General features: G+C 68.9%; 1 protein-coding gene across 2 annotated transcripts; it reads left to right on the top strand.

Annotated features, from left to right (window-relative positions):
- Positions 1–675: 675 nt before the first annotated feature.
- Positions 676–27,193, top strand: GPSM1 (G protein signaling modulator 1). 2 transcript variants are annotated; one of them, XM_068972080.1, is made up of 14 exons: positions 676–740; positions 7,908–8,129; positions 8,802–8,937; positions 9,610–9,752; positions 9,969–10,092; positions 10,281–10,396; positions 10,961–11,116; positions 11,957–12,065; positions 13,099–13,222; positions 18,969–19,039; positions 19,752–19,931; positions 25,021–25,177; positions 25,478–25,686; positions 26,694–27,193. In XM_068972080.1, the coding sequence occupies exons 1-14, from the start codon at positions 676–678 to the stop codon at positions 26,898–26,900; spliced, it is 2,019 nt and encodes a 672-aa protein (XP_068828181.1). In that variant the 3' UTR covers positions 26,901–27,193. The 2 variants fall into 2 exon arrangements, with proteins under 2 accessions (XP_068828181.1, XP_068828174.1); XM_068972073.1 differs by lacking the exon at positions 676–740 and adding an exon at positions 6,004–6,167.
- The last annotated feature ends 657 nt before the right edge of the window (positions 27,194–27,850 follow it).

The raw sequence follows: 27,850 nt of genomic DNA, 5'->3' as shown, positions 1-27,850 counted from the left end.
ACACACACACTCAGGCCCTGCCTGAAGCTGTTCCACCCTCCCACTTGCCTCAATTCACGTGGGGGATGGCCTTGCCAAAGTGGGCGGAGGGGCACCCCCAGGGTGCCTGCGCCCACTGCCCATTTGGAGAAGTGGCCGAGGCACCTTGGGGCTGGCCCAGAGAAAAGGCAGAAGACCACCGAAGGGAGGAGGGGTCACCTGCCAAACAAAGGCGGGAGGGCCTCCAACCAGGTGGAAGAAGGGGCCTGCCAGGCCCCAGAAGCCCCCGAAGCGAGGCTGACGCCCAGCCCCTCCCCCGCACTCACCGTGGCGGGGGGCGTTGGGGGCGCACCCTCCGGCTGGGCCTGTGCCAGAGGAACCCCCGAAGGCTCCGCCCCGCCCCCGCCCCGCGGGGGGCCCCCACCCCCGGCGCCGTCTCCCCTCCCCCACCCGAGCGAACACAGGAGGGACTGGCTGCTCGGCCCGCGCCCCCTCCCCCGCGGGCGGCGGTGACATCACGGCCACGGCGGGAGGGGCGGCGTCGCGCGCATCACTTCCTCGGCGCCTCCCGCCCGCGAGGACGGACGGACGGACGACGGGCGGGCGGTGGACAGCGGCCCGCGGCCCGCGGACGGGCGCGAGGGGCCGGCGCGAGCGTGGGGTTCGCGGCCCGCGGCCCTCGGCTCCCCCGGCCCCATGGCGGGCCCGGCGCCTCCCGCCGCCGACGAGCTGCCCGGCCCGGCCCGGCGCCTCTACTCCAGGTGGGCTGGGCGGGCGGCGGGGACGCGCGGGGACCGGGCGGCGGGGGCCGTGGACGCAGGAGGCGCGAGTGGCCGGCCCGGAACAAAGGCGGCGGCGGCGGCGGCGGCGGCGGCGGCGGCGGGCGCGCAACGTGGCGGGGATGCCCCTCCCAGCCGGCCGGCGGGGGTGGGGGGACGCGGGGTGCCGAAGGAGGGTGTCGGGGTCAGGGTGCCCCAGGGCGGAGGAAGGGGAGTCCGAGGGTGGGGGCGCTGGGCCTCCCACTGACCACCCCCTGGAAACCGGCAAGGGAGGGGCGTCTAGGGGGTGGGCAAGATGGGCCCTTCTCGCCACAGTGTCCAGGGCTGGGAGAGGGGCCCCTTCTCCAGCCCTGCCCTGCCAGCAGCTGGCCTCTAGCACAGCAGGTGTGTGGTGGGGGCTGCCAGGACTTCCCTCCCCAGCCTGGCACCTCCTTCCCACTGCCACAGCACTTGTGGGGAGGGGACCACGGGTGTGTCACGGGTGGGGCCCATCACCCCCCACCCACCAGATGCCCCTGCTTCAGCAGATTGCAGCTGGGCTGGGGTTACAGAGCCAGGCAGCTGGGTGGGTGTGTGCCTGCCTGAAAAGGCGCCTGCCTGGGGCGGGTTCCCGGGTGATGCCAGTGGTCTGGGCCCTGTGCCCTGTGCCCATCGGGGGTGACGGCGTGGCCCTGCCCCTGGGCCGCTTGCCTGCTTGGTGACTCCCTGCTGGTCGAGGGCGTGCTACAGGTGATGCCCTGGGCCTGGCCTGGGATGGGGAGAGCACAGGCCTCTGAGGGCTTGCCTTCGTGTGCAGGTGTCTGGCAGAGCGGGGCCGGCACGAGTGCTGGGCAGGGCCTGCTTCCTGGCTGCGGCTCCCGGAGGCAGGCCTGGCTCCTCATGGTCTGGACAGGCCCCCGCCTTGGAGTGACCTCATCCAGTTCCCCCAGCCATCCTTAAGACCTGGGGGGCTTCTGAGTCTTCAAGGGGCCTAGCATGGGCTACAAGGATTCTCCAGCCCAGCTGCAAACCTCTGCCGGGTGCCCCACCGCCCCTCTGTCACCCCGCCACACACCCTGACCTGTGGAATGAGGCCCTGGCGGCCCCTCCCACCTCTGTCTGGTCTGTGCTGCTGGCTGGAGACACAGCCCCCATTGTGTGGTCTCGGGATGGAGCGCTGAGCCCCCAGCCTGACTCCCGGGCCCCACGCAGTGGGAGGAGCGTGCCAGTGGGTTTACTGGCAGCTGACCCCGGAGGCCTGTCCTTGAGGACTCCTGCATGGCAAACCCCCCAACCCCCTGCCCCTGTGGGAATGGGGCCCTCTGCGGGCCTCGTCTGCCCAGGGTGGAGGCCACGTTCTGGAAGAATGGCAGGTGTTGATCTGGCTGTGCGTGTGTGTGCAGGGGCCTGTGGGTGGAGGGGGCCCCTGGGCGCTTTAGCCTTGGGAAACCCTGCGCGGTGGAGCGTGTGGTCCACGTTGTGCTAGCCTCCCCACTAGGCTTGACCCGGGAGCCTGATGTGTGGGTGGGTACAAGCACAAGGACCAGTAGCCTGGGGGAGCTGTCTGTGGGCAGGGCATCAGAGCTCAAAGCGAACACCCAAGAGGCCCCGGGTCCTGCCTGGACTTCTTGCAGGCTGAGGGGGGGCATACCTGGCAGAGGTTGGGGGGTATACCTGGCAGAGATGCCGAGCTCATGGGCAGGAGCCTGCTTTCAGGGCCTGTGAGGAGGCCCATGGGGATGGGGGTCGGACCTGAGCGTGGCTGGGTATGCGCAGGGTCCTTTCTGCTCGGAACTAGCTTCCAGAGGCCACCATAAAGCTGTCCCCTTGGAACCTGAGTGTCCAGGGAGCCCCACTGTGGTGTGGGAGCCCAGGGCTGCCTGCAGCCCGGCACGTGGATGCCCCACAGACAGGAGCAATTCGGTCTGAGCACTCCATGGGTGGCTGTCCCAGAAACCCCAGCGTGTGGGGGGCTCCCTGGGGCCAGGTCGGGTCTCCTCTGCCTTGTCCCCACCCCCGGCCCCTGCAACCTGGTGGCTCCCCTTCCCACACCAACATTCCTGCCTGGGGAGATGAGTCCAGTTCTTACAAAGTGGGTCCTGGATTTGGGCTTCGCACTGGCACTGAGAAGGGACTAAGCGTGAGTGTGTCCACGAGCCCACCATGTCCCGCGGGGGCCCTGGAGAGGGGACCAGGTCAGGTAGGCAGAAGTGGGTGGGGCCTCACCGGAGCGATTAACACTGAGAACCCTGGTGCACTGCCCCTGGGCCTGTTTCCCCGGGGCAGAGGTGTGGGGCGGAGGGCCCCGGGGAATGGGCGGGTAGCCAAGAAGCCCCCACAGTGGGGGAGCCGTGGGCCGTCCTCTTCTGAACTCCTGCCTTCTGTGAGGCCAGCAGCTGAGTGGTCCTGGCAGGGGCTGGGAGAGGAGACTGGGGTAAGGGGCTTGTTAGAGGTGCCCCCACCAGCAGGTTCCCGGATGGGGATGCCATGCCACTGGGCTCCCTGGACGTGTGACCCTCAGGCGCTTTCTGAAGCTGGTGGCAGACACGCCTCTCCCCTTCAGTGCTTCCTGCCTCCACCAGGCCGCCTGTCCCTGCTGTTCTGAGAGCATCCCCAACACTGAAGGGGAGTCAGTGTGGCTACACTCGGGGGACGGCAGGAAGGGGTCGCGTGGGGGCCCTGGGGCGGCTGCCCAGGCACCCAGAGTGTGGGTGACGGCCTTGGACAGGAATGACTGCCTTTAGCAGAGAGGGGTCGATGGGGACCCAGCCCCCCGCCGGTGAGTCTCTGCGATGGCGCCCAGGGGACACTGGGCCGTCTGGGGAGACAGGTAGGTGGGGGCCTGTGTGGGCAGAGGGCAGGGCAGTAGGGGCCAGGGCTGACGGCTACTCTCGGACACTGAGGACAGGTGGGAGGGGTACCAGGGGTGACGTGGTGGCCAGAGCAGCCAGGTCAGCCGCTGGGCGGTCAATAAGCACTTCATTAACTGGTGAGCCAGTGGGCAGGTGGCGGGAGCTTGGCAGACAGTGCCCTGCCTCCCGGCCACTGTGGTCTGGCTGCTGGGAAGGCTGACCCTGGTCAACCACTTTGAAGGAGAGGTGTTCCGGGCCGCGCTGGTGCTGGAGAGCGGATCTCACAGGTGGACGTAGCCCTGCTGGGGCAGGCAGTGTGGTCCCTGAGGCCTCTGAGGCTGTGGGCCCGGTCTCGCCCTAGGCTGTAGGGGACTGTTGGTTAACAGTTAGGCACCCGTTTAGCCCACGTGGCAAATCCCAGGTGTACGGGCTGCCCCTCTCTGGGTTTGAGGGGTGAGGCTGGTGAAGGGGGAACTGAGACCGCAGTCCTGGGCCCTAAAAGCCCTGGCCGGTCTGGCCCAGAGCCCCAGGGAGCCCCTGTCTCGTGCCCCAGCGGCCTCTGGGTGGACAGGCCTGCTGGGGGCCCTGCCGTCCTGCAGCGTGGTGTCCTGGGCAGTGGACAGGGACAGGCAGGCCGGCTTGACAGGCCAATACTGAAGCGGTGGGCTCAGGGTGCCACAGCTCTAGCGCGTCCCCAGTGGACACGGCTCCCACAGATACCTTCAGGCCTGTGGAGGTGGTGTGGAGATCAGACTTCCAGAACCTTCTTCACTGAGCGAGGAAGTGGGCCTGGCCAGGCTGGGCCGTCTTGCGGGGGAGGGGAGAGGATAGCCTGCAGTGCTGGTGTTGGGGGGCTGCTGCCCCGGGAGGCGGAGGAAGGACCTGGGGTTGACATGAGGGTGCAGAGTCTGGGGGTTCAGCTTATCGGCAGGAGCTGGGCAAGGAGGAGATGGTCCAGGCCCTGTGCTGCCCCTCAGCTGAGCCGTCCCGGGAGTGGACAGAGGCCTCAGGGCCTGGAGGAGGGTGCCCTGTCCTGGACCCCCTGAGAAGCAGGGCCCGGTGTGGATGGGGGTGCGGCTGGCCTCGGTCCTCATCCTCACACCCTTGATCTGCCCACCCAGTGCCCTCCCAGACACCCCTGCCCCGGCCAGAGCAGCAGCGTCTGCCGACCCTGGTAAGCTGATGCTGGCCTGGATCAGTATCCCGGGCGGCTTTGCCCCAGGCCTCCCGCCGCCCCCCTCGCCATCCTGTCTCTGCTCAGACCCAGGTGGTCTTGGGGGTCAGGGCCCACCCTGGCTCTCACTACCCATGAGCCCAGCCTCTCCCTCCCTGTCCCGGGTTCCTGCTACAGCCTCGCTGGGCCTCCTCCCTGGCCGAGGCCCGTGATTGAGACAGGCGAGCGACCTGGCAGGAGGGGCTGCCCACGGGGCCGTGGGGGCGGTGGGCGGACAGAGCGCCCAGCAGGGGTGGGCCACTGGGGTGCCCCGAGGGGCCCTGGGCTTCCCCCCGCTGCCCTGCCAGCCCGAGCCCCGGGGCTGGGCTTCAGCACCGGGCACCCCCGCCGCCGCTGCTCCTCCAGAGGCTCTGCCCTTCGCCCAGAGAGGGCCACTCGAGCCTCCTTACCAGCCACAGCGCTGGAGGAGCTGGCAGCGGGCTGTGAAGGCGGCCCAGCGGCCGGCGGGTTTCAGGAAAGGCGCTGGAGTGGCTGGAGGGGGTCTGCTCATCTCAAGGCCCCAGCCCTGGGTTCCTCCAGGCCCTGCCCCCAGGTGACACTTGAGGCCTGGAGCTCACTCGGTGGTCAGGCACTGGTCACCCAGCAGCGTCCCGGAGGCTCAGGGGACTAACAGGGTGACTTGGACCCTGTGCCCCCGTTGACCCTGCTGCAGGCCAGGCTGGGCGCAGGGGCGGACATGGCAGGGGTCCAGGAGGACGGGGCAGGGCCAGGTGAAGACCCTGCCCATCCCAGCTCTGGGGGCGGGGGGTGGGGGGCCACTTGCACTGGGTCCTCGCTGCTCCCACAAACCGACCAGGTGCTCCAGGCTCTTGTGCTGTGTGGCCGGGTTCTGGCCCCGAACCAGCCACAGGGCTGGGGGGAAGTAAGAGTCTGGGGGCGGGGGGTGCTGGTGCTGTGCTCCCCCTGCCGGCTGTGTGCCAGCCCCTGAGGGGAGCATGTGGACAGGCCCCCTTGGGGCTCCTGCCCGCCCGCCCTGCTGACGGTGCTGATCCCAGCTCTGAGCCGCCCTTGATCCTCTGATCCGCCACAGGCCCTGGGAGGCTGCGGAGAACCTGCCAGGGACCTGGGGTGTCCGTGGGAGCCCGCTGCCCGGGGGCGAGGGTGGGAGGCGGGCAGGGGACCCCGCGGCCGGCACACAGCCAGGACCAGCTGGCCGGGGAGGAGGTCAGAGCCCCCCGGCATGCCGGCTGCTGCCCCCGAGGGCCCACCCGCGGCCCTGAGCTTGGCCGAAAAGGCCGTGTGCAAGGTGGTGTACGGCGCCCCGCGCCCGCGCCCGCTGCTGCTGCCCGTGGGCCTGGAGCTGTGGCTGTATGTGCAGAAGATGCGAGACCTGCGGGGGAAGAGGTGTGGCGGGCAGGCGGGTGGGCGGGCACCTGCAGGAGCGGGGGCGGGGCCCCTGGGACCCCCCTGCCTGGCGCCTCCCCAGGAGGAGGCCTCCCCCCATTGGCACTCCCAGAGACGGCCACACATCCTGGCATCGCACCCCTGTGCCCTTGATGTCGAGGTCCAGGGCCCTGCCCGCTCCAGAAACCTCTGAGCTACTGCTGCCGTGTGTCTGGGCAGGGAGGGGGCAGCTCCTGTGATCAGATCAGGGTCAGTGCCCGCGGGGCTCCGGAAACGCCCACGTTTTAGACCCCGAGTCCCCAGGAAGGAGAGGGCAGCTGGCCATGTGGCAAGCAGCTGGGCAGGGACAAGCAGGCCTTAATTAAGGAGCCCCATGCATGGCCCTGGCGGTGGGGGTGCCGCTGCCCGTGGGCAGTGACGTGGCGTCTGGAGGGCAGGGTGCTCGGCGAGGCGGGTGTGCTGTCAGCGGGACACGCTGATGGGTCTGACGGCCGAGTCTCAAGGCTGGGTCCCTGACCTCCGGCTCTCAGAGGCTGCGGGGCTCTGGTTGAGTCTCGGGGAGGCTGGGAGAGGGCTGGGTCCCCAGGCGCAGGCCCTGCACCCTCCAGGGGGAGAGGATCAGTGACCCCGACGTGGGGGGGTCCTGGGGAATGCCTTGAGCCTGTGGGGTGCAGGGCACAGGGCTTGGCTTCTCTGGGGGTTCGCAGCTGCGTCCCGGCCTGTTCTCGAGGTGTCACCTGGTTTTCTCAACGACTCGGGCAGCACGAATGGGCACTGTGATCTGTCTCAGAGGGGCCTTTGGATAGGGCGGTTGAGAAGCACTGGCCTAGAAAACGTTGCCTGTTTCTTAGGAAAATACGTTGACTCCCCGGTAACTCCTGGTCGTTGCTCAGTCCTAATAAGGTGGGAATGAGTTCGGGGGTGCAGCGGGCTGTTTGGCGAGCACACTTTAAGTTACTCTTCCACGAGCTCTGGCGACACGTGAAGGCAGTGGGAGTAAGGGGATGGGGACGGGGTCTTGAGCCGCCTCCCACCTTTCCGGGGCGCACTTTTGCAGGCCGTCTCAGTGGGGTGGGGCGGCAGGAGCCCCCGGCCTCTGTTTAGGCCCCCACCAAGACTCCTTCTGTGCCTGCCATCCCCCTGTCCCCCTCTGGCCCCAGGGCAGGACATCGGCTCAGATGCAGCCTTGCCCCCAGAGGTTAGGAGGTTCAAGAGCTTGGAGGTTGGGCTCCACCACTCTAGGACACAGGACAGGGAAGGGGCTGGTATCGGCTTTCACTGATGTGGCCCCAACTGTCTCGTGACCCCATGAGCCTCCTGTTCTCAGCGGGCATCAGGGCCCGCCCCAGGCCACTGTGGCCCCTCTGGAGGCTGGCGGGCGGCGCCTGGCCCAGGGGCAGCCCCTCCGCCCAGCAGCCAGGAGCCGGGCCGGAGGCTGTGTCCTCCAGTTGCAGGGGTGGCTGCAGCTGTGCTCATGCCGTTGCCCGGCAGTTGGGGTCCTGGGCTTGGGGATGGGGGCGGGTGGGGACGGACAGTGAGGCTCTGGCACAGAGCCACACAGCGTGCCGGCCTGGGGGGGTGGGCTCGCTGCCCGACCCAGAGCTGCCTCTGTTCGTTCATCCAAAGGGAGCCGGGCCCCAGCCGTCCGGGGGGCCCCGCGGTGGCGAGGAGGAGCCAGGGCCCCAGGCCTGATGGCGTTACCGGGCCCGCTGAGACCCCTGACCCGTCCTCTCTGCCCAGGATGGAGGCCTCGTGCCTAGAGCTGGCCCTCGAGGGTGAGCGGCTGTGCAAGGCGGGAGACTTCAAGGCGGGCGTGGCCTTCTTTGAGGCCGCCGTGCAGGTGGGCACCGAGGACCTGAAGACGCTGAGTGCCATCTACAGCCAGCTGGGCAACGCCTACTTCTACCTGAAGGAGTACGCGCGGGCGCTGGAGTACCACAAGCACGATCTGCTGCTGGCCCGGTGAGCGGCCCGACCCCGCCCGCCCCGCGCCACCGCGGACCCCGCCCATTCAGCCCCCGCCCCGTCCCCGGCCCGCGCCGAGCGGCTTGCCCCGCCCACTCAGGCCGCGCCCCCGCGAACCCCCACCCATTCAGCCCCCGGCCACACCCCGCTCCGCTCCACCGCGGACCCCCGCCCATTCAGTCCCCTGCCCCACCCCCGCGCTCCCACACGCCCCCCTTTCCCAAGGTCTCCAGTCTCCTCTGGCCTCCAGAGCTTCCCCTGGCCTGCTGACCCTCCCTGTCCACTCCCAACCCCAGTCCCCAGACCTCCCAGGCAGGGCCAGGCTTCTCCGTTCTGAGCACCTTGGCCACAGGCCTCCCCCTCCAGCCCTGAGCCGTGCTCTCGGGACCAGCCAGCGGGGGGTGCCCGTGTGCGCTTGCAGAGGTGCCACGGGGTGAATTCCCATCGTGAGGCTCCTGGCGTTCCCGGCCTTGAAACTGGGCTTCACCAGGGCCTCCCCGAGACCTGACCTGGCTGACGGGCGATCCTGGGCTGGGCCCACCCGCCTCGGGACCCCCGCCCAGCACCATCCCAGGGACTGTAGGGCGCCCCCGGTCCTCAGAGGCCCTCACCCGGGTCTATGCTGGGCTCAGTCCTGAGTTCGGCCCCTCACTCCTTTCTGCCCTCCAGGACCATCGGTGACCGCATGGGGGAGGCCAAGGCCAGTGGGAACCTGGGCAACACGCTCAAGGTGCTGGGCCGCTTTGATGAGGCCGTCGTCTGCTGCCAGCGGCACCTGGACATCGCCCAGGAACAGGGGGACAAGGTGGGCAGGTGGCGCTGGCTGGGCGCCCCAGCTGGGACTGGGCCCCAGAGGACACCACCCAGGGCCCCAGACGCCCCGGCTGGGAGGAAGACGGGGGATGGTCCCTGTTCAGAAACAAGGGCTCTTCTGGGTCACGTGGAGGCCGTGGGGCTGAGTCCTGGGCCCCCGTTTTCCCTGTCTGCTCCCCTCTCACCGACCTCCCTGCTGAGTCCAGCGACAGTCCCCATCGCTCCTGGGCCAGGGGGCGGCGGGGGTGGAGGTGGCTCTGGGAGGAAGCCTGGGCAGAGAGGCTCTGCTGAGCCCCTGATGGCTGCTCAGTGTCCTCCCGGTGACCTTGTGGGGTCAGCGTCCCTGCCTCTGTACGGATGACGTCAGTGCCACGGGAGGGCTCCACTGCGGAAAGGTCACCGACTTGGCCCGGTCCCCCTTGGAGGTGGCAGAGCTGGAGTCCTTATCTGGGGTGTTAGAGGGGTGACCCGGGAGGGACAGACCCCTCCTTATGATCCCTACCTTAGTGTTTGGACAAGGTGATGCCCTTGCACTCGTAGCCCCAGGGGCAGGGAGGACCACAAACCAGGCCGTGGGAATACCAGCTCTGCGCGCAGGGTCTGGGCACCTGGCTCCTTGGGACTGAGGCTTTGGAGGCAGCCCCGGTCTCGGTGTCACCCCCAGGTCGGGGAGGCGAGGGCTCTGTACAACATTGGCAACGTGTACCACGCCAAGGGCAAGCAGCTGTCCTGGAGCGCCGCGCAGGACCCGGGGCACCTGCCACCTGCTGTCCGCGAGACGCTGCGCCGGGCTTCCGAGTTCTACGAGTAAGCAGAGCGGGCGGGGCCCCGGGTGGCTCCCCTCCCCACAGCACCCACCCCTGGCCTCCTCGGTGCCCGAAAACCAGAGTCCTCAAGCTCAGCACTGAGACGCTCCCATTAGGGGGCATGACCCCCGGGGGCCACGGGCTCAGCGTCCTCTGGCCTGGACGGGCGGCAGGGTGTTGCTGGCAGGGATATGGCTCACACGCACTCGGCCTCCAGGAGGAACCTGTCCCTGGTGAAGGAGCTGGGTGACCGGGCGGCCCAGGGCAGGGCCTACGGCAACCTGGGCAACACCCACTACCTGCTGGGGAGCTTCACGGAGGCCACGACCTTCCACAAGGAGGTGAGCGGGACGGCGGGGCTCCCCCCAGCCCCCTTGCTCTGTCTGGGCTGGGTGCTGGGGCTCCTGGGTCGCACCCTGGGCATGCGGATGTTGGGCTGGCTATGCTGGGTAGGGGGGCAGCGCCTGCCACCGGCAGCAGGTCCCGGGTTGCCCCGTGACCACCTCAGGCCTTGCGTCTGTGTCCTCAGCGCCTGGCCATCGCTAAGGAATTTGGAGACAAAGCAGCGGAGAGGAGAGCCTACAGCAACCTGGGCAACGCCCACATTTTCCTGGGGCGCTTTGACGTGGCCGCCGAGTACTACAAGTAGGCAGCCCCCCACGGCCCGGCCAGGGAGAGGGTGGGCTGGGCAAGGGCGCCTGGACAGCAGGCCAGGGAGGTGCCCCACCCCCCACCCCCTGCCACAGGCCGGCCCACCTGTTCCTCCCAAGGCCTGCCCGCTCAGCCCCCCGCCCAGGGCCTACCTGCCTGGCCTCCCCCAGGGCCTGCCCGCCTGGCCCCCGTCAAGGCCTGCCTGCCCAGCCGGTGGACCCTAGGAGGGCGTGGGCGAGGGCGCCTGGACACCAGGCCAGGGAGGCACCCCCCCCGCCACCCAGCCCCCGCCACAAGGCCTGCCTGCCTGACCTCCCTGAGGCCATGGGTTGAGGGGGGCAGTGCTCTGTGTTGCCCCAGAGGGGCAACTGGTAGAGCCCAGAGAGGCCCCCATGGGATCCTGGGGCTGGATCCACGACCCCCCCATCCCTGTCTACCCCTTGGAAGGGGGCTTGGGGAGCGCAAGCAATGTGCTGGCCCCTGGCGGAGGGGAATCCTGGAACCCTCCTCCCTTCCTGGGTGACCCCCTGCCGCCCCACGCCGCCCCCCCCTCCCCAGGAAGACGCTGCAGCTGTCCCGGCAGCTCAAGGACCAGGCGGTGGAGGCACAGGCCTGCTACAGCCTGGGCAACACGTACACGCTGCTGCAGGACTACGAGCGCGCGGCGGAGTACCACCTCCGGCACCTGCTCATCGCCCAGGAGCTGGCTGACAGGTGTGCGGCGGGGACACGGGCGGCGCAGGCCCTAGGGGGCTCCGACCGCCCCCTCGGGCCCCAGGCCGACCACAGCAGCCTGTTGGCCCGCTGGTCTGGGTCTGAGCCCCGCTCTGCCTCTGACCACCAGGGGACCCACCCCCCTGGGGCTCAGCCTTCTTCCATAGGTCAGCCGCGCTGCCCCCCGGGAGGGACTGGGGAGACCCCTGGGCTCTGGGCCAGCTGGGCCCCAGTCCCTGGCCCGTTGCCCCATTGAACAACACCCGCTCCCCTCCCGCCTCCCTCTTTCCACATCTGTGTGCGAAGAGACAGACCGACTGACAAGACCCCTAAGCTCACAGCCGCTCGTGCAGGTCTGGGGTGGGGGTAGCGGCCACAGCAAGATAGCTCGGAGTCCACAGGCCAGAGCCCCTCATGGCTAGAGGAGAGGAGGGGTCTCCCAAAAAGCCGCCCTGCCAGGAGGCTTCACAAGGGGCCGTGGTTTTTCTTTTGGGTGACGATGTCTTGGAAGTAGTCCGAGGCGAGGGCTGTAGATTGTAAATGTACGTAGAGCCGCTGAATTGTGCACTTTACGGAGGTTGAGATTATATTATTTTTACCTCAATTTAAAAATTAATGAGCCAAGGAAATGAAGTCGCTGCCACCACCAGGGTGAGAGCCTCACCGGCCACCTGGGGGTGGTCGAGGCCACACCTGGACCACCCACCCTCCCCATCCTTTACCACCTCCCATGGTGGGGGCCCTGACCACCTGGAGACTAGGGGCTTGGGACGGTGGGACTGAGTGGGCGGGCTGGCAGGCCTGGCGGGCAGATATGGACTCAGTTTCCCTCCCTGGCAGAGTGGGCGAGGGCCGGGCATGCTGGAGCCTGGGGAATGCCTACGTATCCATGGGGAGCCCAGCCCAGGCCCTGACTTTTGCTAAGAAGCACCTGGAGATCTCCCAGGAGGTGAGCCGGGCCTGCCCTGCCCTCAGCCCCCAAGCCTGCCCTTCACCAGCGTTGAAGCCCTCCCCCGGCCCCTCCTGGCATTGCCTGCAGACATCTGGGCCATGTGCCTCTGTGTGCCCTGAACTTTTTCCTGGCGGTCACCATCTCCTGCGAAGGGGCCCCGCCACTCCGTGACTTCAAGGGCCTAGTGGCCCCTCCTTTCCTGCAGCCAGACGGTCGGGAGGGGGCAGCAGGGGCTCATTCTCGCCCCTCCAAGTGTCAGTGTTGCCTTTGGAAAGCCACCCTCCGCTGCTTCTGTCCCTGCCGGAGCTGCACCAGGCTCGGCCTCGGCATGCCTGCGCCCAACACCTGAGTGGAAATAACCTGCCAGGGGCAGTCCTGGGCATGAAGGCACAGCCACTCCGCGGGGAGGGTCTTCCCCTGGGACTGCTCAACCAGGCACCTTCCTAGGGAAGCGGGCCTGTCCACCCAGGCCCTCCCACCGTGGCCAGGGTCGCCTCTGGGTTGGTGGGCATGGGTGGGCCCTGGCTCCCGGCTGGCTCTGCCTCGCCTCACCCCTCCCGGTCCTTGGCCCCCACCCCTCCCCTGGGAAGCAGCCCCAGATACAGAGCCAGGTCCCCTCCCTCCCCAGTGCTGCCCAAACCCACCACCGCCCCACGTCCAGGGGCGGGCAAGGCCCTTAGATGTCCAGGAGGTGGGGGGCGGGCAGGGGAGCTTGGGTCAGGGGAGGGCCTGGGTGGGGGGCCCTGGAGCTGCACTCAGGTCCCCCGCCCGCCCTTCCTGTGTCCTGCTTGCGGGTAAGCACAAGATCTCCCTGCCACGAGGGTGCTCGCCAGGGCTCTGGGGGATGTGAGGCTAAGAAAGGCTGCCTGCCCACGGGAGGGCTCCACGTGGCACAGCTGGACTGGGCTGTGGGGGGCTGTACCCACCCTGGGAGACCACCTCTCTGGGCGTGGTCGGGCCCGGTGCCCTTGGAGCCCTGGGGTGGCGGCGCTCCTGTAGGGGCCTGCTGACCCAGCCCCCCTGGCTGCAGGTCAGGGACCGCAGCGGGGAGCTCACGGCCCGCATGAACGTGGCGCAGCTGCAGCTGGCTCTGGGCCGGCTGGCCAGCCCGGCAGCCGCGGAGAAGCCAGACCTGGCCGGCTATGAGGCCCAAGGTGAGTTACGGGCCAGAGTGGGAGGTCCCACGGCCCCTGCCCCAGGCTCTGACCTCAGCTCGGGTGCAGGGGCCTGGGAGGGCAGGGATTGGCAGGTGGGCTGCCAGCAGTCGGTGGACACTGGCTCATGCTGGGGGGCTCGGTGGGGTCTGCCCCAAGACTGGAGAACGTTTAACGGAGCTGCCAGGTTAGCAATGGGGTCCCTCAGAAGGTGTCGAGCCCCTGTCCCCGGGGTGTCAGCCTCTGAGGCCCATTACCCGCCTGTTCCGGAGCTCACAGTCGGGGGTGGGCGAACGACGGGGTGCTGGGGGCAAGTTGGATCCAGAGATGGAAAGTGGTGACGGACAGACGGGGTCTCTGCGGGGCCAGGGGGCCCGGGGCCGGTCCTTTCTGCCTCTGGGGCAGCGAAGGCCTGGGGTCACCCTGAGTGAGCCCCCCAGGTTTATCACCAGGGCAGGTATGAGGATGGGGAGGGGTCTTCTCCCTGGCTGTCCCCCTTCCCTGAGACAGGAATGTCTCCAGGCAGGGGGCTGGGCCTGAGGGAGGGCTTCTTGTAGGGACAGAGTGGGGACGGGGCTGCTGGAAGGAGGGAGGGGGGCCCAACCAGCCAGAGGCTGGATGCCAATCACCTGAGGCCGGCTGATGGCCGCAGAGCCTGTAATCTCACTGGCGGGCTCGCCAGAGACACTCCCCCAGGCCGAGATTAGTAAGTGTGTGTTGGGGGGCAGAGGGCAGGGGGGTCAGGAAGGGGAGAGGGGAGGGGAAGGCAGGGGGAGGCGTGGCTCTCGTTTCCGGGGAGTCCGGCTCCCGGTCCGCCCGCCTGCCCTGGCCCCTGAAGCTCCCTGGCCCGTCTGGCTGTGGCACTGGGTCTCCAGGGTTTGGGGCTGTAACACTGGGGGGGTTCGTGACAGTGGCCAGTCTGGAGGCCGGGGCCGTGCGTTGCCCTCTGCGATGGAAGGGAGGCAGCAGAGGCTCTGGGACCCTCCGCCGCCCTCGTTCTGGGGGCGCTGTGGCTGGTGAGGGTGGGGAGCAGTGTGGCCCCCCTCCGCTCGCGCCCCACCCCATCCCAGCCCGTGCACGCTGACGTCTGCCCCGCAGGCGAGGTCTCCCCAGGGTGGCAGCTCTGTCCAGGACCCCCTGGCACGCTTGGCCCTACAAAACCGCCCTCTGGGAACCCCAGCGGCGGGCAGGGGCAGGGCCGGGCCCAGCATCTCGAAGGACTCCCCCAGAGGCGCGGCCCAGTGGCGGTCCGCTCTCCTGGTGTTTTCCTTCTCCGGGCGGGCAGAGGAGAGGGGGCCGCGGGGTGGGGCGGGAACAAGGCGGCCTCTGTCCTCCCCGAGCCTGCTCCTCTGCTCTGCCCGGGGCCAGACCCTTCCCCGCCAGGGCCCCCGGAAGTCTCCTCCCCCCAGGCCGCCAGCAGACGCTGGATGAGGCCGTCCTCCTGGGAGGACGGCAGCAGGGCCCAGGCCTGTGGAGGCAGATCAGGGGGCCCGGGGATGCCACTGCTGGAGGCAGGCCAGCACCCTGAGTCTAGGCAGCCCCGGAGGAGACCCCAGATCCGGTGAGACTGGTTGGGGGGGCGGGGGCCGCAGCAGGGCTGTCTGCAGGAGTGGCATCGTGTGTTCATTTACTCATTCACCGGTTCATTCCGGGGCACACTGAGCGCCGGCGGTGGTCTGGCCCAGTTTCCGGAAAGCTGGGAGACCGTCTTCTGGGAACTGTCTTGGGCACGGGGAGTGTTGGGGGGGAACAGCTGCAAACCCAGAGCTTGGTAGTGGGGGGGGGGTGTAACCAGCCCTGGTGGAGGGGTGTCCTCACAGGAAGAGGGAGACCCTGGCCTGGGTGGGGGGACCGGCCACAGCCCTTGTGATAGGCGTTGCCTCGTGACACCGGTGAGGCCTGTGGTGGTGCCGGGCCTGGTGGTCACCGGCCGGCTGGGCCCCAGGCCTCAGGGCCTCTCCTCCCAGCCTCGATGAAGGCAGGGGCACAGTGTGCAGCTGCAGGCCCCAGGGCCAGCTGGGTTCAGTCCGTGTGACCCTCACGGCCCTCTCTGCCCCCACCCCAGCAAAGAGGTCCCAGAGCCGGTCTGGGTGGGCGGGGCTCCGCCTTGCCGCCGATGCCCCGGGTTAGGGTCTGTCCTCCCCAGGGGCCTGGTGTGCCCACCCCTGCCCATCTCAGCAGGGCGCCCGGGGGGCGGGGCGCGGTGGGCAGTTTCCTGCACCCCCGGCGGCATGATTGCTGCACAGGACGAGGGAGTCAGTCCCGAGCCCTGGGGGGCTGCCCACCGGCCCCTCTGTGGGACGCCCACCCGGCCCACCGCCCCAGCTTGTGCCTGCCACAGTCCCCTCACCCTCTGGGCCCTGCTCGTGGTTCCCTGGCCCCAGAGCCCCAGGAGTCCCTGGACACCACGCCCAGCCATTTCTGGAGGCGGGGTGTACGTCGGTGTCACACCTAAGTGACTGCTTAGGCTGCGGGCTCTGGCCCTGGCTGACCAGGTTACCTTGCTGAGCCACCGTGTCCATGTCTGAGAAGCGGGCTGGCTGGTCATCCTGGGAAGGTGGTGGGCGGGGACAAGGGCATGACTCACGCCCTGGGAGGGCTGAAGACCAGCCCTCTGTCCGTTGGCGTTCAGCAAGTGGCCTGCAGCCCACGCAGGCTCCCGCGATGGACAGACCAGGGCCGTGGGCCACGGGCGCCTGCCTGTCCCCGTGTCTGTCTCCTCTCCGGCTCCTCTCAGCCTGGCCTCCAGGGCTCTCCAGGTGAGCCTGCCCTGTCACCCGCCCCACGCGGGCCCGCCTGCGGCCCAACGGCCCATCCCGCTCCGGCTCGCCCTCCGGGGCTCTGCGGCCTTCTCCAGGCTGTTGCCTTGTCTTGAGCCCCCGTGTCCATGGTCCTGGAGGGTGGCTGGGACCTTCTTTGCCGGGGACGGCCCAGAGGGGACAGCGCATGAAGCTGCACGTGGCCTCACACAGTAGATGCTCAGTAAACGCTGGCTACTTGTTCTATTCTTAAAGTACCTGCTACGTGCTGGGTCCTTTCCAAGTCTGCGGGCCGCAGCAGCGATAAAAAGCGACCCGTGCAGAAAGCCAGTCGTGCTTCAGGTGCTCTGGGGGCTGGCTGGGGGCTGGGGCGGGGCGGGGCGGGGCGGAGGCATCCACAGGTACAGCAGGAGGTGAGCCACACAGAGGCCGCGGTCACGGCCAGCTTGAGCCTTGTAAGGAAGCCCACAGACAGGGTGGCCTGCCAGCAGACACTTACTCCTCAAGGTTCTGGGGGTTGGGCGTCCAGCAGTGAGGTGTCCACGCGGTGGGGTTCTGTGGGGGGACCTTGTCCTGCAGCGCAGATGGGGTACGGGTGGAGCTGAGTGTGTGGAGGGGCTGTGCCCCCCGGGGGCCTCTCTGTCTGCTGTGAGCCTCAGTCACCCTCACTACCTCCCAGGCCCCGCTGCCTGGACCATCGCCTAGGAGTCTGGGGCTTCAGCATATGAAATCTGGGGGACCCAAACTTTCAATCTGTACACGACATTTGAGTGAAGACTTGAAGGAGGGCAGGGAGGGTGCCCGGAGCTCGGGGAGGAACCGCAGCCTGGGTGAGGGAACAGCCATGCAAAGGCCCCGGGGCAGGGGAAGGGGTGGGGGTCTCGTGGACCTCGTATGAGTCCCCAGAACTCTGGGGCTTCTTTCAGGCCCTGGCATGGAGGAGGGACCACGGGGCAGGGCTGGGAGGGCGGTTCCGGGCGGACTCTGAAGGTGGAGCCACCAGGAGCGGGGAGTGGACGCAAGCACGGAACTAGGGGCCCTGGGCTGGGCAGCTAAAAGACCTGCGAGTTGGAACAAGGAGTGTCGAGATGCCCGGTAGGGACAGAAACGAGGGTGAGGAGCTCAGACTGGGTGGCGGTGGGCAGTCCTCGGGAAGTTTTCCAGGCCCGACCCCCGGGTGGGCAGGGCAGAAAGCCAGCCAGCGGCGCCTGAATGCCCCCAGTCAGGGCCGGCTCAGCCCTAGGACCGTTGGAAGTGCCGGGTTCAGAATGCGCCGTGCAGACAGAGGATGCATTTAGCCCAGCCTAGCCGGAGGGCCTTCCGCCCGCCATCCGCCTGGGCCATGAGGGGGCCTGCCCCGGAGCCGGGCGCGGCTCAGAGGGGCCGTTGGTTGTGGGGGCCGGGGCCGGGGCGGGACGGGAGCAGCTGTGCGGGGCTGGGGCCCGGTGTCCAGGATGGGGAAGCCGCGTGGGGCCTCGAGGGGGTCCGGTGAGGGCAGCTGAGAGCAGGCCCCGCCGGCTGGGGTGAGTAGGCGCCTTGGGACGGGGGTCCCTCTGGCTCTGTTCTCTCCTTGTGTGGGCGTGGTGGGCAGCGGGGTTCCCCTCTTTCTGCTCCTCTCCTGCAGCCGTGGGCCGAGGCTGTGCCCCTCTGGCTCGGGGCCTGGCTGAGGCCCACCGGCCAGCGGCTATTTTCCGTAGGGGCAACAGCAGGCCTGGCCTGACCAAGGGGGCTGGGCAGCAGGGCTGGGGGCTGGCAGCTGGCCTGGTCCTAGGCCTGCGGACACCTTGGCACGGCTGGTCGGGCCGTGGCGGCCACTCCCTCCCCAGCTCTGGGACGGTGGCCACAGATGCCCCTCCAAGGACCCCTGGCATCACCAGCCTGGCCGGCATGTTTCTTGGCCTTTGGGGAGCGGGGGTGTGGGGGTCGGGGTGGCTCCTTCCACCCCTGGGGGCCAGGGTGGGGAGGAGGGCACGGCAGTCCAGCCGCCGCCTCCAGCTGCTTCGGGACGCCTGCCCCTTCCTCGTGAGGCTCCAGACGCTCCGTTTGTTCAGTCTGGACTGCTCTGGAAGACTGGCCGCCAGAGTCGGCTCCCCTCTGGGTACCGTGTCTCCCACGGAGGGTGCAAGTGCAGGAGCCAGGCCCAGGCTTGGGGTCGGGGGTGCCAGGCTGGGGGCTCCCGCTCTGCCCCCCGTGGCCATGAGCCGTGGCGTGCACGCCTGGCCGCAACGAGGGGCTGGATGGCGTGGCCTCCGAGTCCAGCTCCCCTCGCCTTGCCGCAGGTGTCCACAGGGCAGCTCAGCTTCACAGGGAGCCGGGTGCTGTGGGGTTCGGAGGGCAGCCCACCACCTCTGTGACTGCAGCTCAGTGGGCATCTGAGACGGCTCCCCTGCACTGGGGCCGGGCAACATGCCGACCTGCCTGTCTGACTGTGGAGGAGGAGGAGGGCGCCCAGCTCCACAGGGTGTTAACAGGTCCAAGGCCAGAGACGGGACCCCCAGAGTGTCCACCAACACCCGAGGCCTTGCTTGCGCCTCGCCCTGTACTTCCTGGGCTCATCCGGCCCGGCCCTCAGAGGCGAGCTTGCTCGGCCCCCCGGGAGGACCTGGGCTGTCTGCCGTATGGGCAGGGTGCAGGACGCGGGAACCACAGAGCAGAGGCTGAGGCCTGCGGCTGTGCAGACGCAGGAGGGGCGTCCCAGGGGAGGGAACAGTGGACACAAAGGCCGGTGGGGAAGAGCCAGGGCCAGAACTCGGTGGGAAGCTGGAGCGCGGGGTTGGGGGCCAGCAAGCCAGGCTCTGCCTGGCCCCTGTGCAGTCAGCGCCCTCTGGACACCTGGGTACTTGTCCAGGTGGGGCACGGAAGTCGTGTGGACATTGCGCTGGCCCCCACGTGGGTCAGGAGGTGGGAGCTGTTGGTCCCTAGCCCCTGGGCCGGCTGACCTCAAAGCCTGGGCCTGGTGCCAGCTGATCGGGCCTGCTCCCTTGCAGGAGCCAGACCCAAGAGGACGCAGAGGCTGAGCGCGGAGACCTGGGACCTGCTGAGACTACCCCTGGAGCGGGTGAGTGGGCTCGGGCAGCCGGCCGGGGTGCGTGGGGACCTGTGGCAGCTGAGGGACAGGGTGTGACCAGCCTGGGGGTGTGTGTGGAGCTTATAAACGCCCGCTGGGACTCCTGCCTGCATCCAGTCCGTGCCAGGGGAGGCCGGCGTGCCCTCTGTGGCTCAGGACCCCGCACAGGCCCCACCCCTGCCCAGAGGGGCCCCTGGAGGCCCCACGGCTTCCATGGGCTCCCTTCACCACCCCCTCGGTCCCGCCAGCAAGGCTCGACCCACCCAGGGTCAAGCCGCGGTCCCTAACCATGGCAGAACCCCCGCGGCCTGGCCAGCCCCTACCCCTGTCTGCTCGCAGGTAGAACCGTGGGCCCTGGCGCTCTGGACCCCCAGGGGAGGGTGCTGTGTGGCCCTGGAGCCGTGGCCTGCCCTCTCAGAGCCTCTGGTTCCCACAATGGACTGGACGCTGGTCTCCATTACGGACAAGGCTCAGGGCCTCCCACGGTCACCCAGCATTCAGCCCGGGAAGGTGGGCGTTGGTGGGGGCAGTCTGAACTCCTGCAGCACCGCCCTGCCTCTCCTTGCCCCCTGGCCACCCGTGCCCCTCGTGTTCTCTTCCCTTGGGCACCCGAGCGCCTCCACCGGGGTCGGCGACCCTCTGCGCCCCGCGCTGGGGAGCGCTGGTTCGAACCGCTGGCCATACCCAGCCTTTCCCCCTCCAGGAGCAAAATGGAGACAGCCACCACGCGGGGGACTGGCGGGGGCCCGGCAGGGACTTGCTCCCTCTCCCCGTGAGGAGCAGGAAGTACCAGGAAGGGCCCGACTCAGCTGAGAGGAGGCCGCGGGAGGGTGGCCACTCCCCACTGGACAGCGCGGACGTCCGGGTGCAGCTGCCTCGCACGGTATGTGACCCCTCCCCGGGCGCTGACGGAGCCCCTGGGGGGTCTCCACTGCCCACCCTGACCCACCCGCCTGGAGGCCGGGCCGGGGTCTCTCCAGGGGCTGAGGAGGTCGTGGGTCTTTGCTGACCCCTGGCTCCTAGTGGATACAGGTCCTGCTGAAAGGCCAGGGCACTCAGTGCGGTGTTGACTCACTGGCCGGACGGAAGCCTCACTACAGGGACCGCAGGCAGCCCAGGAGGGGTCTGCAGGACAGCTTGGGGTGCTGCTCAGGTCCTCGGGCCCAGTCAGCAGCCCCGTCCTGGGGACACAGCGTGCAGAGATGGATGGACAGGGGCCAGGTGGACAGATGGACGGGGACAGATGGGGGTGCGGGGGGAGGGGCAGGCTCCTTGCTGCCCGGCAGGCGTCGCGCTGTGCCTGGGCGCCTAGTTGGCCTCTCCAGGCCCTCGGGGTCTGGTCAAGGTGCAGGAGGCACAGAGGGGCACATGCCCCCGAAGCGTGCGGGTTCAGAGGTCAGCCTGGAGCCCTCCCCCCACTCAGAACCCCTAGGTCCAAATCTCTGAGAATTAGTCTAAAAGTCGTCCCTTCAGAGGTTTGGTCAGTGCCTCCCAGCCTCCGCAGGCCGTGGGCGCTGTGTTGGGTGTCCTTAGGTGCTTTGCACCCATCTTCCCACGCGCCTGGGGCGGCCTCCGCTGACCCTACCTCACCCCAGCCCCGCTGGGCGGCTGGCCGACGGCCACAGTCTGTGTCCGTGGAGTGGGATGAGGGAAGGGTGCGGGGCCGAGGAAGGTGCTGGGACCCCTGCTTGGGGCTCCGTCAGGCCCCAGGTGAGAGGGCCTGCTTGCTGCTGACGCTGCCTGTGGGAAAGGGGCCGGCCCTGGCCCTCCCCTCGGCCCCTGGGGCAAGGACGTTGTCCCCGGCGCAGCAGTGACTTCGGGGTCTGACTAGGTGTGGCTGCGTGTGGTCTGAGAGGCCCAAGTATTTGTCCTGGGGCAGGGGTTTGGGAGCAGGGCCGTGTCAGCCCTGAAGGTCGGGGACATTTTGGAGTAGCCCACCCAGAGAGGGGTGGGCAGGACAGGACCCGGTCGGGGAGCCACGGTGGGCTCTGGAGCAGGAAGGCCTGGCCTGCCCCACCGCCTGGCTTCACGCAGGACTGCAGGTACCAGCTGATGGTTGTCCGGGCTGTGAGACGGGGGCTGAGGGCGGGGGCAGAGCCTGCACCCCAGCTGCTTAGCAGCACCCCTGCCCCCACAGCAGGAAGTGCAGAAACTAGTCTGACTCTCGAGAACCCTTCAGCCACACCTACCTCCCTACACAAAGGCAGTTTTGGAAGGCGTCCCCAAGAGGCATCTGAGCCAAAGCCATACACCCCACCCTCCCATGTGGGGGCCCCAGAGCCTTGGGCCCCAAAGGCAGGACCTGAGGAGGCGAGCACAGGCCGCCCAGTTACAGCCCGGCCGACCTGCCTGTCCACTGGTCCAGCCGCTCCGCGCACCTGCAGTCCAGGGACCCCTTCTGCCAGACAGGTGGCCGCTGAGGGGCAGGGTGTCACGGGTGCCTGTTCACCGCAGCCCTGGAGGGGACCCAAGCCCCTGGGAGGGAAGGAGATGGCCTGAGGGCTTCCAGCTGGGAATGGTGGGCTGGGATTCTGAGCCAGGGTCAGCCCCCGACACCCCCCGGTGGGGCTGTGTAGAGGAGAAGGTGGGGCTGCAGGCCGAGGCAGTGCCCTTGAAGAAAGATCCCACGACACGAAGTTCAGAGCTTGGCTTCTTGGGCTGGAGGCCCGGACCCCGATAGGCTGAGCCTCGTGTCCAGCAGGCACCCAAAAATAGGCAGCCTTGGAGGGCCGGCCTGCGGGGCAGCTCTGAGCCCTCAGTGGAGGGGGCTGGACAGAGGGGCCCAGGAGGGCGTTCTGCTGTGCCCATCCCGTCCTCGCCTCTCCTGCGGGGCTCACGGCTGCCTCCCCAAGAGGCCTTGGGTGGTCGACCCCAGGCCAGGCGGACACTGACCCCAGAGTCCTCCAAGAGCAGAAAGGGATGCCCCCCCGCCCAGGGCAGCAGGAGGCTGCTCTGGCTGAGTCTTAGTCTGAGGCCGGGCAGAGGTCGAGGGGTCTGCTGCGTGGGGAGGCGACTGGGCAGGGCCCCCCCGAGGCCCAGGACAGGGAAGGGCCCCACCCTCTGTCTCTTCCCTGCGCTGGGCCGGCTCAGGCAGGAAGCAGGGGCTGCTGTCCGCGGGAAGGTGCTCCTGACAAGTCCCACCCCCACCCTGCTGCAGTGACCGCCCGAGGCTCCAAGCTCAGGGAGATCCATCTCTGAGTGTTTACAGACAGTGTGTGCATGTGTGAGTGTGCACATGCGTGTGTGTGTATGCATGTGCGTGTGGCCCATTTCTGAGTGTTTACGGAGAGAGAGAGTGTGCGTGTGTGTGTGCGCGCGCGCCCCATCTCAGTTTTTACGGAGAGAGAGTGTGTCTGTGTCTGTGTGTGCGTGCAGCGGGGGTGGGCGGAGACGGGGAGGTGCCCTCGCCCTGGGGCCTATTTAAGCATCAGGCTGACAGGGCCTGGTGGGTCTGGGCAGAGAGGCGGCACTGGGTTCTGCAGGCAGGGCTGCCCAGCAGGGACCCTGGCTTCCTGCCCGGGCTCCACGTGGTCCCGCGCCCCAGTCCGCCTGGCTGCCACTGGATCAGCTGTGGATCCACGTGAGTGTGGGGTCCCCAGCGCGGTGGAGGCTCATGGCCTCCAGGAACTGGACTCAGGTGGCCAAGCGATCCCCGCCTGGGGGCCGGGGTGGGTGGATGGTCAGCCAGTGCAGTTCCCCGGGGGGCCGGCGCCGTGGGGCAAGTCCAGGGCATCTGGCCCCCGCCCTCCGTCCTGGGCAGCTGGCCCAGGGGGAGGGGGCCACCCGGGCTAGGGGTGGGGAGGGTTCGCGCCACCAGGGCTGGCTCCTTCCTCCCAGGGAGAAGGTGGGCTGACGCTTCTGCAGGAGGGGCTGGAGTGGGGCTCAAGCAGGCCTGACTCCTGGATAGAAAGACCGAGTTGGGCTAAGGAGAGCGTGGGGGGCGCCCAGGTCTCCAGGTGCGTCCTGCTGGGGAGCAAGGCTCTGTCCCGAGGGAAGGGCATGGGCCTCCCCCTCCGCCTGTGGCCTCAGTCCAGCAGTGCCCAGCACAAGAGGTGCCTGCCCTTCACAAGTGCTCCTGGGCTCCGGGGGAGGACAGCTGCCAGGCCCCGGGCTGGTCCCGGGTTCTGGGCAGAGGTGGCTCTGGCGTGGCGCCTGGGGAGCCCGGCTTGGGATGGTGCCGTGGAACAGCCGGGAGGGGCCCCCTCTCAGCCCAGCCTTGGCCGAAATGGAGGAGCCTTCAGCAACCTGCCCCCTCCAGGTGCCTCCCTGGAGTCTGAGCTTCAGCCTGTGGGAGGCTGGAGGAGCTCTGGGGGCACACGTGTCCAGTGACGTGGACCCCCCCGGGTCACCCCTCTCCTGGGAGGGGCTTGTCATCGTTCACCTGGGCTGTGGTTCACCTGGGAGACCCCAGCCGGGGCCAGAGGCCGGGCTGGGGGTTGGGAGCACCAGCTGTCCCCTGCGGTGGGGCGGGGCTGTGCTCAACCCTCACCCATCAGCCCGGGCCCCCCCCGCTGCAAGCAGAGCCCTGCGTGGAGCCCTTTTCAGTTCACATTTGGACCCCAGCCCCTGGCCGCTCTCTGCACGTCCCCAAGGCCCTGACCCCCACCAGGGCCCTTCTGGGCCGGTCGGCGTGAGCTGTCCCTTCCCTCCAGGCTCCATGGGCACCCGCAGGAGAGCAGATCCCTGCAAGGCAGGACTCCAAACTGGACCCCCAGCCTTAGCTCTGGGCCTGCCCTGATCAAGCAGGGGGTAAGGAAGGGGTAACCTGAGAGCCTGAGCCTCAGCAAGGTCTCCTCGAGAGCCATCCGCTTGGCTCCTGCCCCGCCCCACCGCACCCACGTTGGCCAGTGGACGAGCCTGGGTCTCAGCAGGCTGCGCTCCAGGACTGAACTTCCTCCCCATGAGAGGGGCGGGCGATGGGCTGTCCAGAGCACCGGGGGTCCTCCATTTCCAACATGCCCTCCACAGAGTAAACTGAGGCCAGTGGAAGTGGGCTTGCCCAAGGCCCCCTGCCAGGTGGGACTCAGCCTGCCTCAGTGACCTGGTCTCAGGCCTGTCCATCTCGTCCCACCCCCAGCCCAGAGCCATGGCCCTGGACCTCCCATCCCGACCCCACCAGGGGGCCTTCTCACCCCAGCGTTGGCGCTCACCAGTGCACACTGATGCCTACCGCGGGCATCTGCCCCAGGACTCCAGCCTGGCATCCCGGCTCTTGCCCTGCCCCAACAACCCAGAGCAGACCCCGGGCTGCTGCATGCACCCCTTGGCCAGTGCTCGGAGGAGGGGGCTCAGGGATGATGGCACCACGCCCCTAGCCTGACCTCAGCCCCAGCCCAGGGTCCTGGCCCCCACCTGAGCTGTCCTCTGGGCCTGCCCACCGATCGGGGATTTTATAAACGGGTCCAGAGTGCGGCTGGGGTGGAACACACACGCCCTCAGCTCCCCCAGGTCGGGTTCCTTGCCTTTGGGGCTGGCACCTCCTGGGTCACTGGCAGGGCCCTGGCACCTGGAGTGTGTGGAGTGGCCGTGACGGCTCCCTACCTGCCAAGGGGTCTAGTCACTCACCCACTTGCTCGTCTGTTCGTTTAGTGGACAGTGGTGAGCGCCAGGCTGGGTGCCAGGGCTCCAGAGGCACACAGGCACAGGTGGCGCTCACTGCAGGGGACAGACATGAGTGCCTGGGGGGGCCTGGGGCACAGGGAGGCTGCTGGCAGGTGGCGGTGACCGCCAGTGCGGGGAGGCACACCAATGTCGCGTCTGGGGAGGCTGAGGGAGACCCAGACGGAGCGGCGGCTGAGGGAGGGGAGAGGTGGGGGAGAACGGTGCTGGGGCGCGGGGCTGGCGCGAGAGGAGGGTCCGGACCTTGGTCCGAGCCGAGCAGCCCGCCGGCCGTGTCCAGGGGTCCACGCGGGACAGCAGGACCACCCTGTGGCTGGCCTGGAGCCAGCGCTGACTGCCCGCCCGGCCCGCAGAGCATCCCCCGGGCCCCGTCCTCCGACGAGGAGTGCTTCTTCGACCTGCTGAGCAAGTTCCAGAGCAGCCGCATGGACGACCAGCGCTGCCCCCTGGAGGACGGCCAGCCCGCGGCCGCCGAAGCCACAGCCACCCCCACCCTGGAGGGTCGGGTCGGTGAGTCGGCCCCCACCCTGCTGCAGGCTCCGAGGGCGGGGCAGGCCAGCTGCAAAGTGCCCCATGTCACCGGGAGCCCCAGGCTGCAATCCTTTGAAACCTGTCATCCTCCCGTCCCCCGGGACTCGCTGGGTTGTGTAGGGAGTGGGCGTGGGAGGCTGGGCTCTGCATTCTCCCCTCCCCGGGGGGGCCCTGGCAGAGCTGACTGAGAGCAGCCGGGGTCTGGGGTCGGCAGAGGCGCTCTCGGGGTCCCCTGGGCGGGGTCCCTGCCTCCCCAGCCTGACCTCTGGCGCCCTGCAGCCCAGCCCTCGCTGACGGCCTCCCCACAGACCGAGGAGTTCTTTGACCTCATCGCCAGCTCCCAGAGCCGCCGGCTGGATGACCAGCGCGCCAGCGTGGGCAGCCTGCCCGGCCTGCGCATCACCCACAACAACCTGGGCCACCTGCGTGGTGATGGGGACCCCCAGGAGCCAGGGGACGAGTTCTTCAACATGCTCATCAAGTGCCAGGTGGGCCTGCAGCCCGGGGTCTGCCCCCGCCCCATCTGCGCCCCCTCCCGGGGTTAGCCCAGGCCCCCTCCTGGCTGGGGCCCTGGTCCCTCTGTCTCAGGGTGTTTTGGGGGAGCAGCCCCCCCTGGCTGGCTCAGCCAGTGTTATCAGGTGCCTGTGGGTGCTCAGCCCTGTGGGCCCTTCCTGGGCCCCCTGAGAAGGTCACCACGGGCTCAGGAGTCGAGCTGGAGGGAATCACCAGGCTCCCGGGGTCATGGCCTGGGGTACCCCACCAGCCATCCACCTCTGGATGGAGAAAACTGAGGACCAGGCTGTACCTCTGAGTGCGGAGGACATGAGGGGTCCGGCCACCCACGGGTCCAGGCAGGGGTTTGGCAACCCCCAGGGAAGTGGATGGGGAGGGGGCAGCCCCAGCGCCCGTCCGCCCCACCCATGCAGGAAGCTGGGAAGTTTCCAGATGTGACATTCAATCCCACAGAGGAGAGGACAGCGCCGCCCTGGGCGAGTCCACGGAGCCTCCAAACCGGCCCCTTCCGAGAACCCCCGAGCCCCCCGCCCACATGCACGCGCGCTCCGGGGACTGCACCGGCTCCCAGCCTTTCTGCGCCAGACCCTGCAGAGAAGCCCTGCTGCCCCCTGGGCCCCCTGACTCCACGGGGCCCTGGGGAGCTCCGTGGTGCCCTACCCTGTCCCTGCAGCTCGAGAACACCCCAGGCCTGGGGGCCTCAGGAGCAAACCTGGGAGGCTGCCTGCACAGCCCTATGTCCAGCCCTGCCACACCCCGCGGCTCCCTGCAAGGGCCATTCTGGGTCCTGGCTCCCAGGTCTGCCTCCGGAGCTGATGCCCAGGGAGGCCCAAGGTGGCCCGAGCGGCTCTCAGGCTTGAGCGGGCACTGCCACCGGATGGCGGCCCCTGCTCAGAGTGGTCCCTGATGTGCCTGAGCCCTGGGCCGGGGCCCCGAAGGCTGGGGACAGGAGGCGCCAACCTGCGTGTCTATATCTGCCCAGTCCTCCAGAATCGATGACCAGCGCTGCCCGCCCCCGGACGTGCCACCCCGCGGCCCCACCATGCCCGACGAGGACTTCTTCAGCCTCATCCAGAGGGTCCAGGCCAAGCGGATGGATGAGCAGCGGGTGGACCTCGCCGGGAGCCCGGAGCAGGAGGTGGGCGGGCCCCCGGAGTCCCGGCAGCAGTGCCAGCCCGGTGCCAGCTAAGGTGCCCGCAGCCAGGCCTGCCCCCCACCCCCCAGTCCTGGACGGGGCTGGGGTGGGGTGTGCTCACCAACATCCAGGATGCTCACGGCCCCCTCCCCACCGAGAAGCCTCCCTAGGCTGCGGCTGAGGGCAGGCTCTGAGCCATGCGGCCCTGCCCACTGCGCCGGACGCCGGGCACCCAGCCCCCTCTGTGCCCCCTCCCAGGGCAGCAGGCTCAGGCCGGGGCTCGCTCCTGTCCTGCGCCCGCCCCACGCGGTACGTGGCTTCCCGCAGCCCTGCCCTCGCCCTCGCCCTGCCCCAGGCCGGCCTTCAGCATGTCGGCTCCAAAGCCCAGGTGCTGCCCGGATCCTCTCCACTCTCTCCCTGCCCCCTGCCCGGCCAAATGTGAAGCCCCGCTGCCCACCACCCCCCCCACCCCCAGAGGCGTCTCTGAAGCCTCCTCTCTGGGGCCACCAGTGACGGGCACTTCTGTTTTCCGGAAGCTGGCCCCGGTGTGCTGAGCACAGGCGTGCCCGCCCCAACTCAGCCTCACCCCTGGGAGGGCCCCTCCCAGGCCCTGTCCCGCTTCCTGCCGGGGCTGGAGGACGAGGACACACGGAGACTTGGCAAGCCTGCAGCCTGAGAGGGCAATGCCCCCCCAACGCGGGTCTCTGGGCCCCACTAGGCATGTCGTCATGAGCCCACAGGGTTGGGAGGCCTGCCACCTTCCTCAACTCCAAGCCCAGGAGCCCAGGAACTGAGCCGGCCTGGTTCTGGGCATACCAGCTGGCAAAGGTCCACCCCACTGGCCATCAGCAGGGCGGGTGGAGCAGCCAGCCCCCCCACCCCGCGGGGCGAATGACATCACCCCCTTCTGCGGGGTGAGCCGCCCTAGGGGTCGGGCAGCAGACAGGCCCCTTGGGAGACCACCACCATCACGGGCACAAGGGGGCCCCTCCTCTTGGGTGGCA

The sequence above is a fragment of the Capricornis sumatraensis genome, chromosome 1 (assembly GCF_032405125.1).
Source record: "Capricornis sumatraensis isolate serow.1 chromosome 1, serow.2, whole genome shotgun sequence".
NCBI classification, from domain to species: domain Eukaryota; kingdom Metazoa; phylum Chordata; class Mammalia; order Artiodactyla; family Bovidae; genus Capricornis; species Capricornis sumatraensis.
Note: the sequence above shows the minus strand (reverse complement) of the source record. Positions and strands in the feature narration are given on the sequence as shown.

Bases quoted from the DNA above. Each gene is read 5' to 3' on its own strand.
- GPSM1 (XM_068972073.1), top strand. From the start codon at position 6,004: ATGCCGGCTGCTGCCCCCGAGGGCCCACCCGCGGCCCTGAGCTTGGCC. The intron at 6,168-7,907 runs GTGTGGCGGGCA...CTCTCTGCCCAG, and splicing joins CGAGACCTGCGGGGGAAGAG to GATGGAGGCCTCGTGCCTAG. The intron at 13,223-18,968 runs GTGAGTTACGGG...GCTCCCTTGCAG, and splicing joins GGCCGGCTATGAGGCCCAAG to GAGCCAGACCCAAGAGGACG.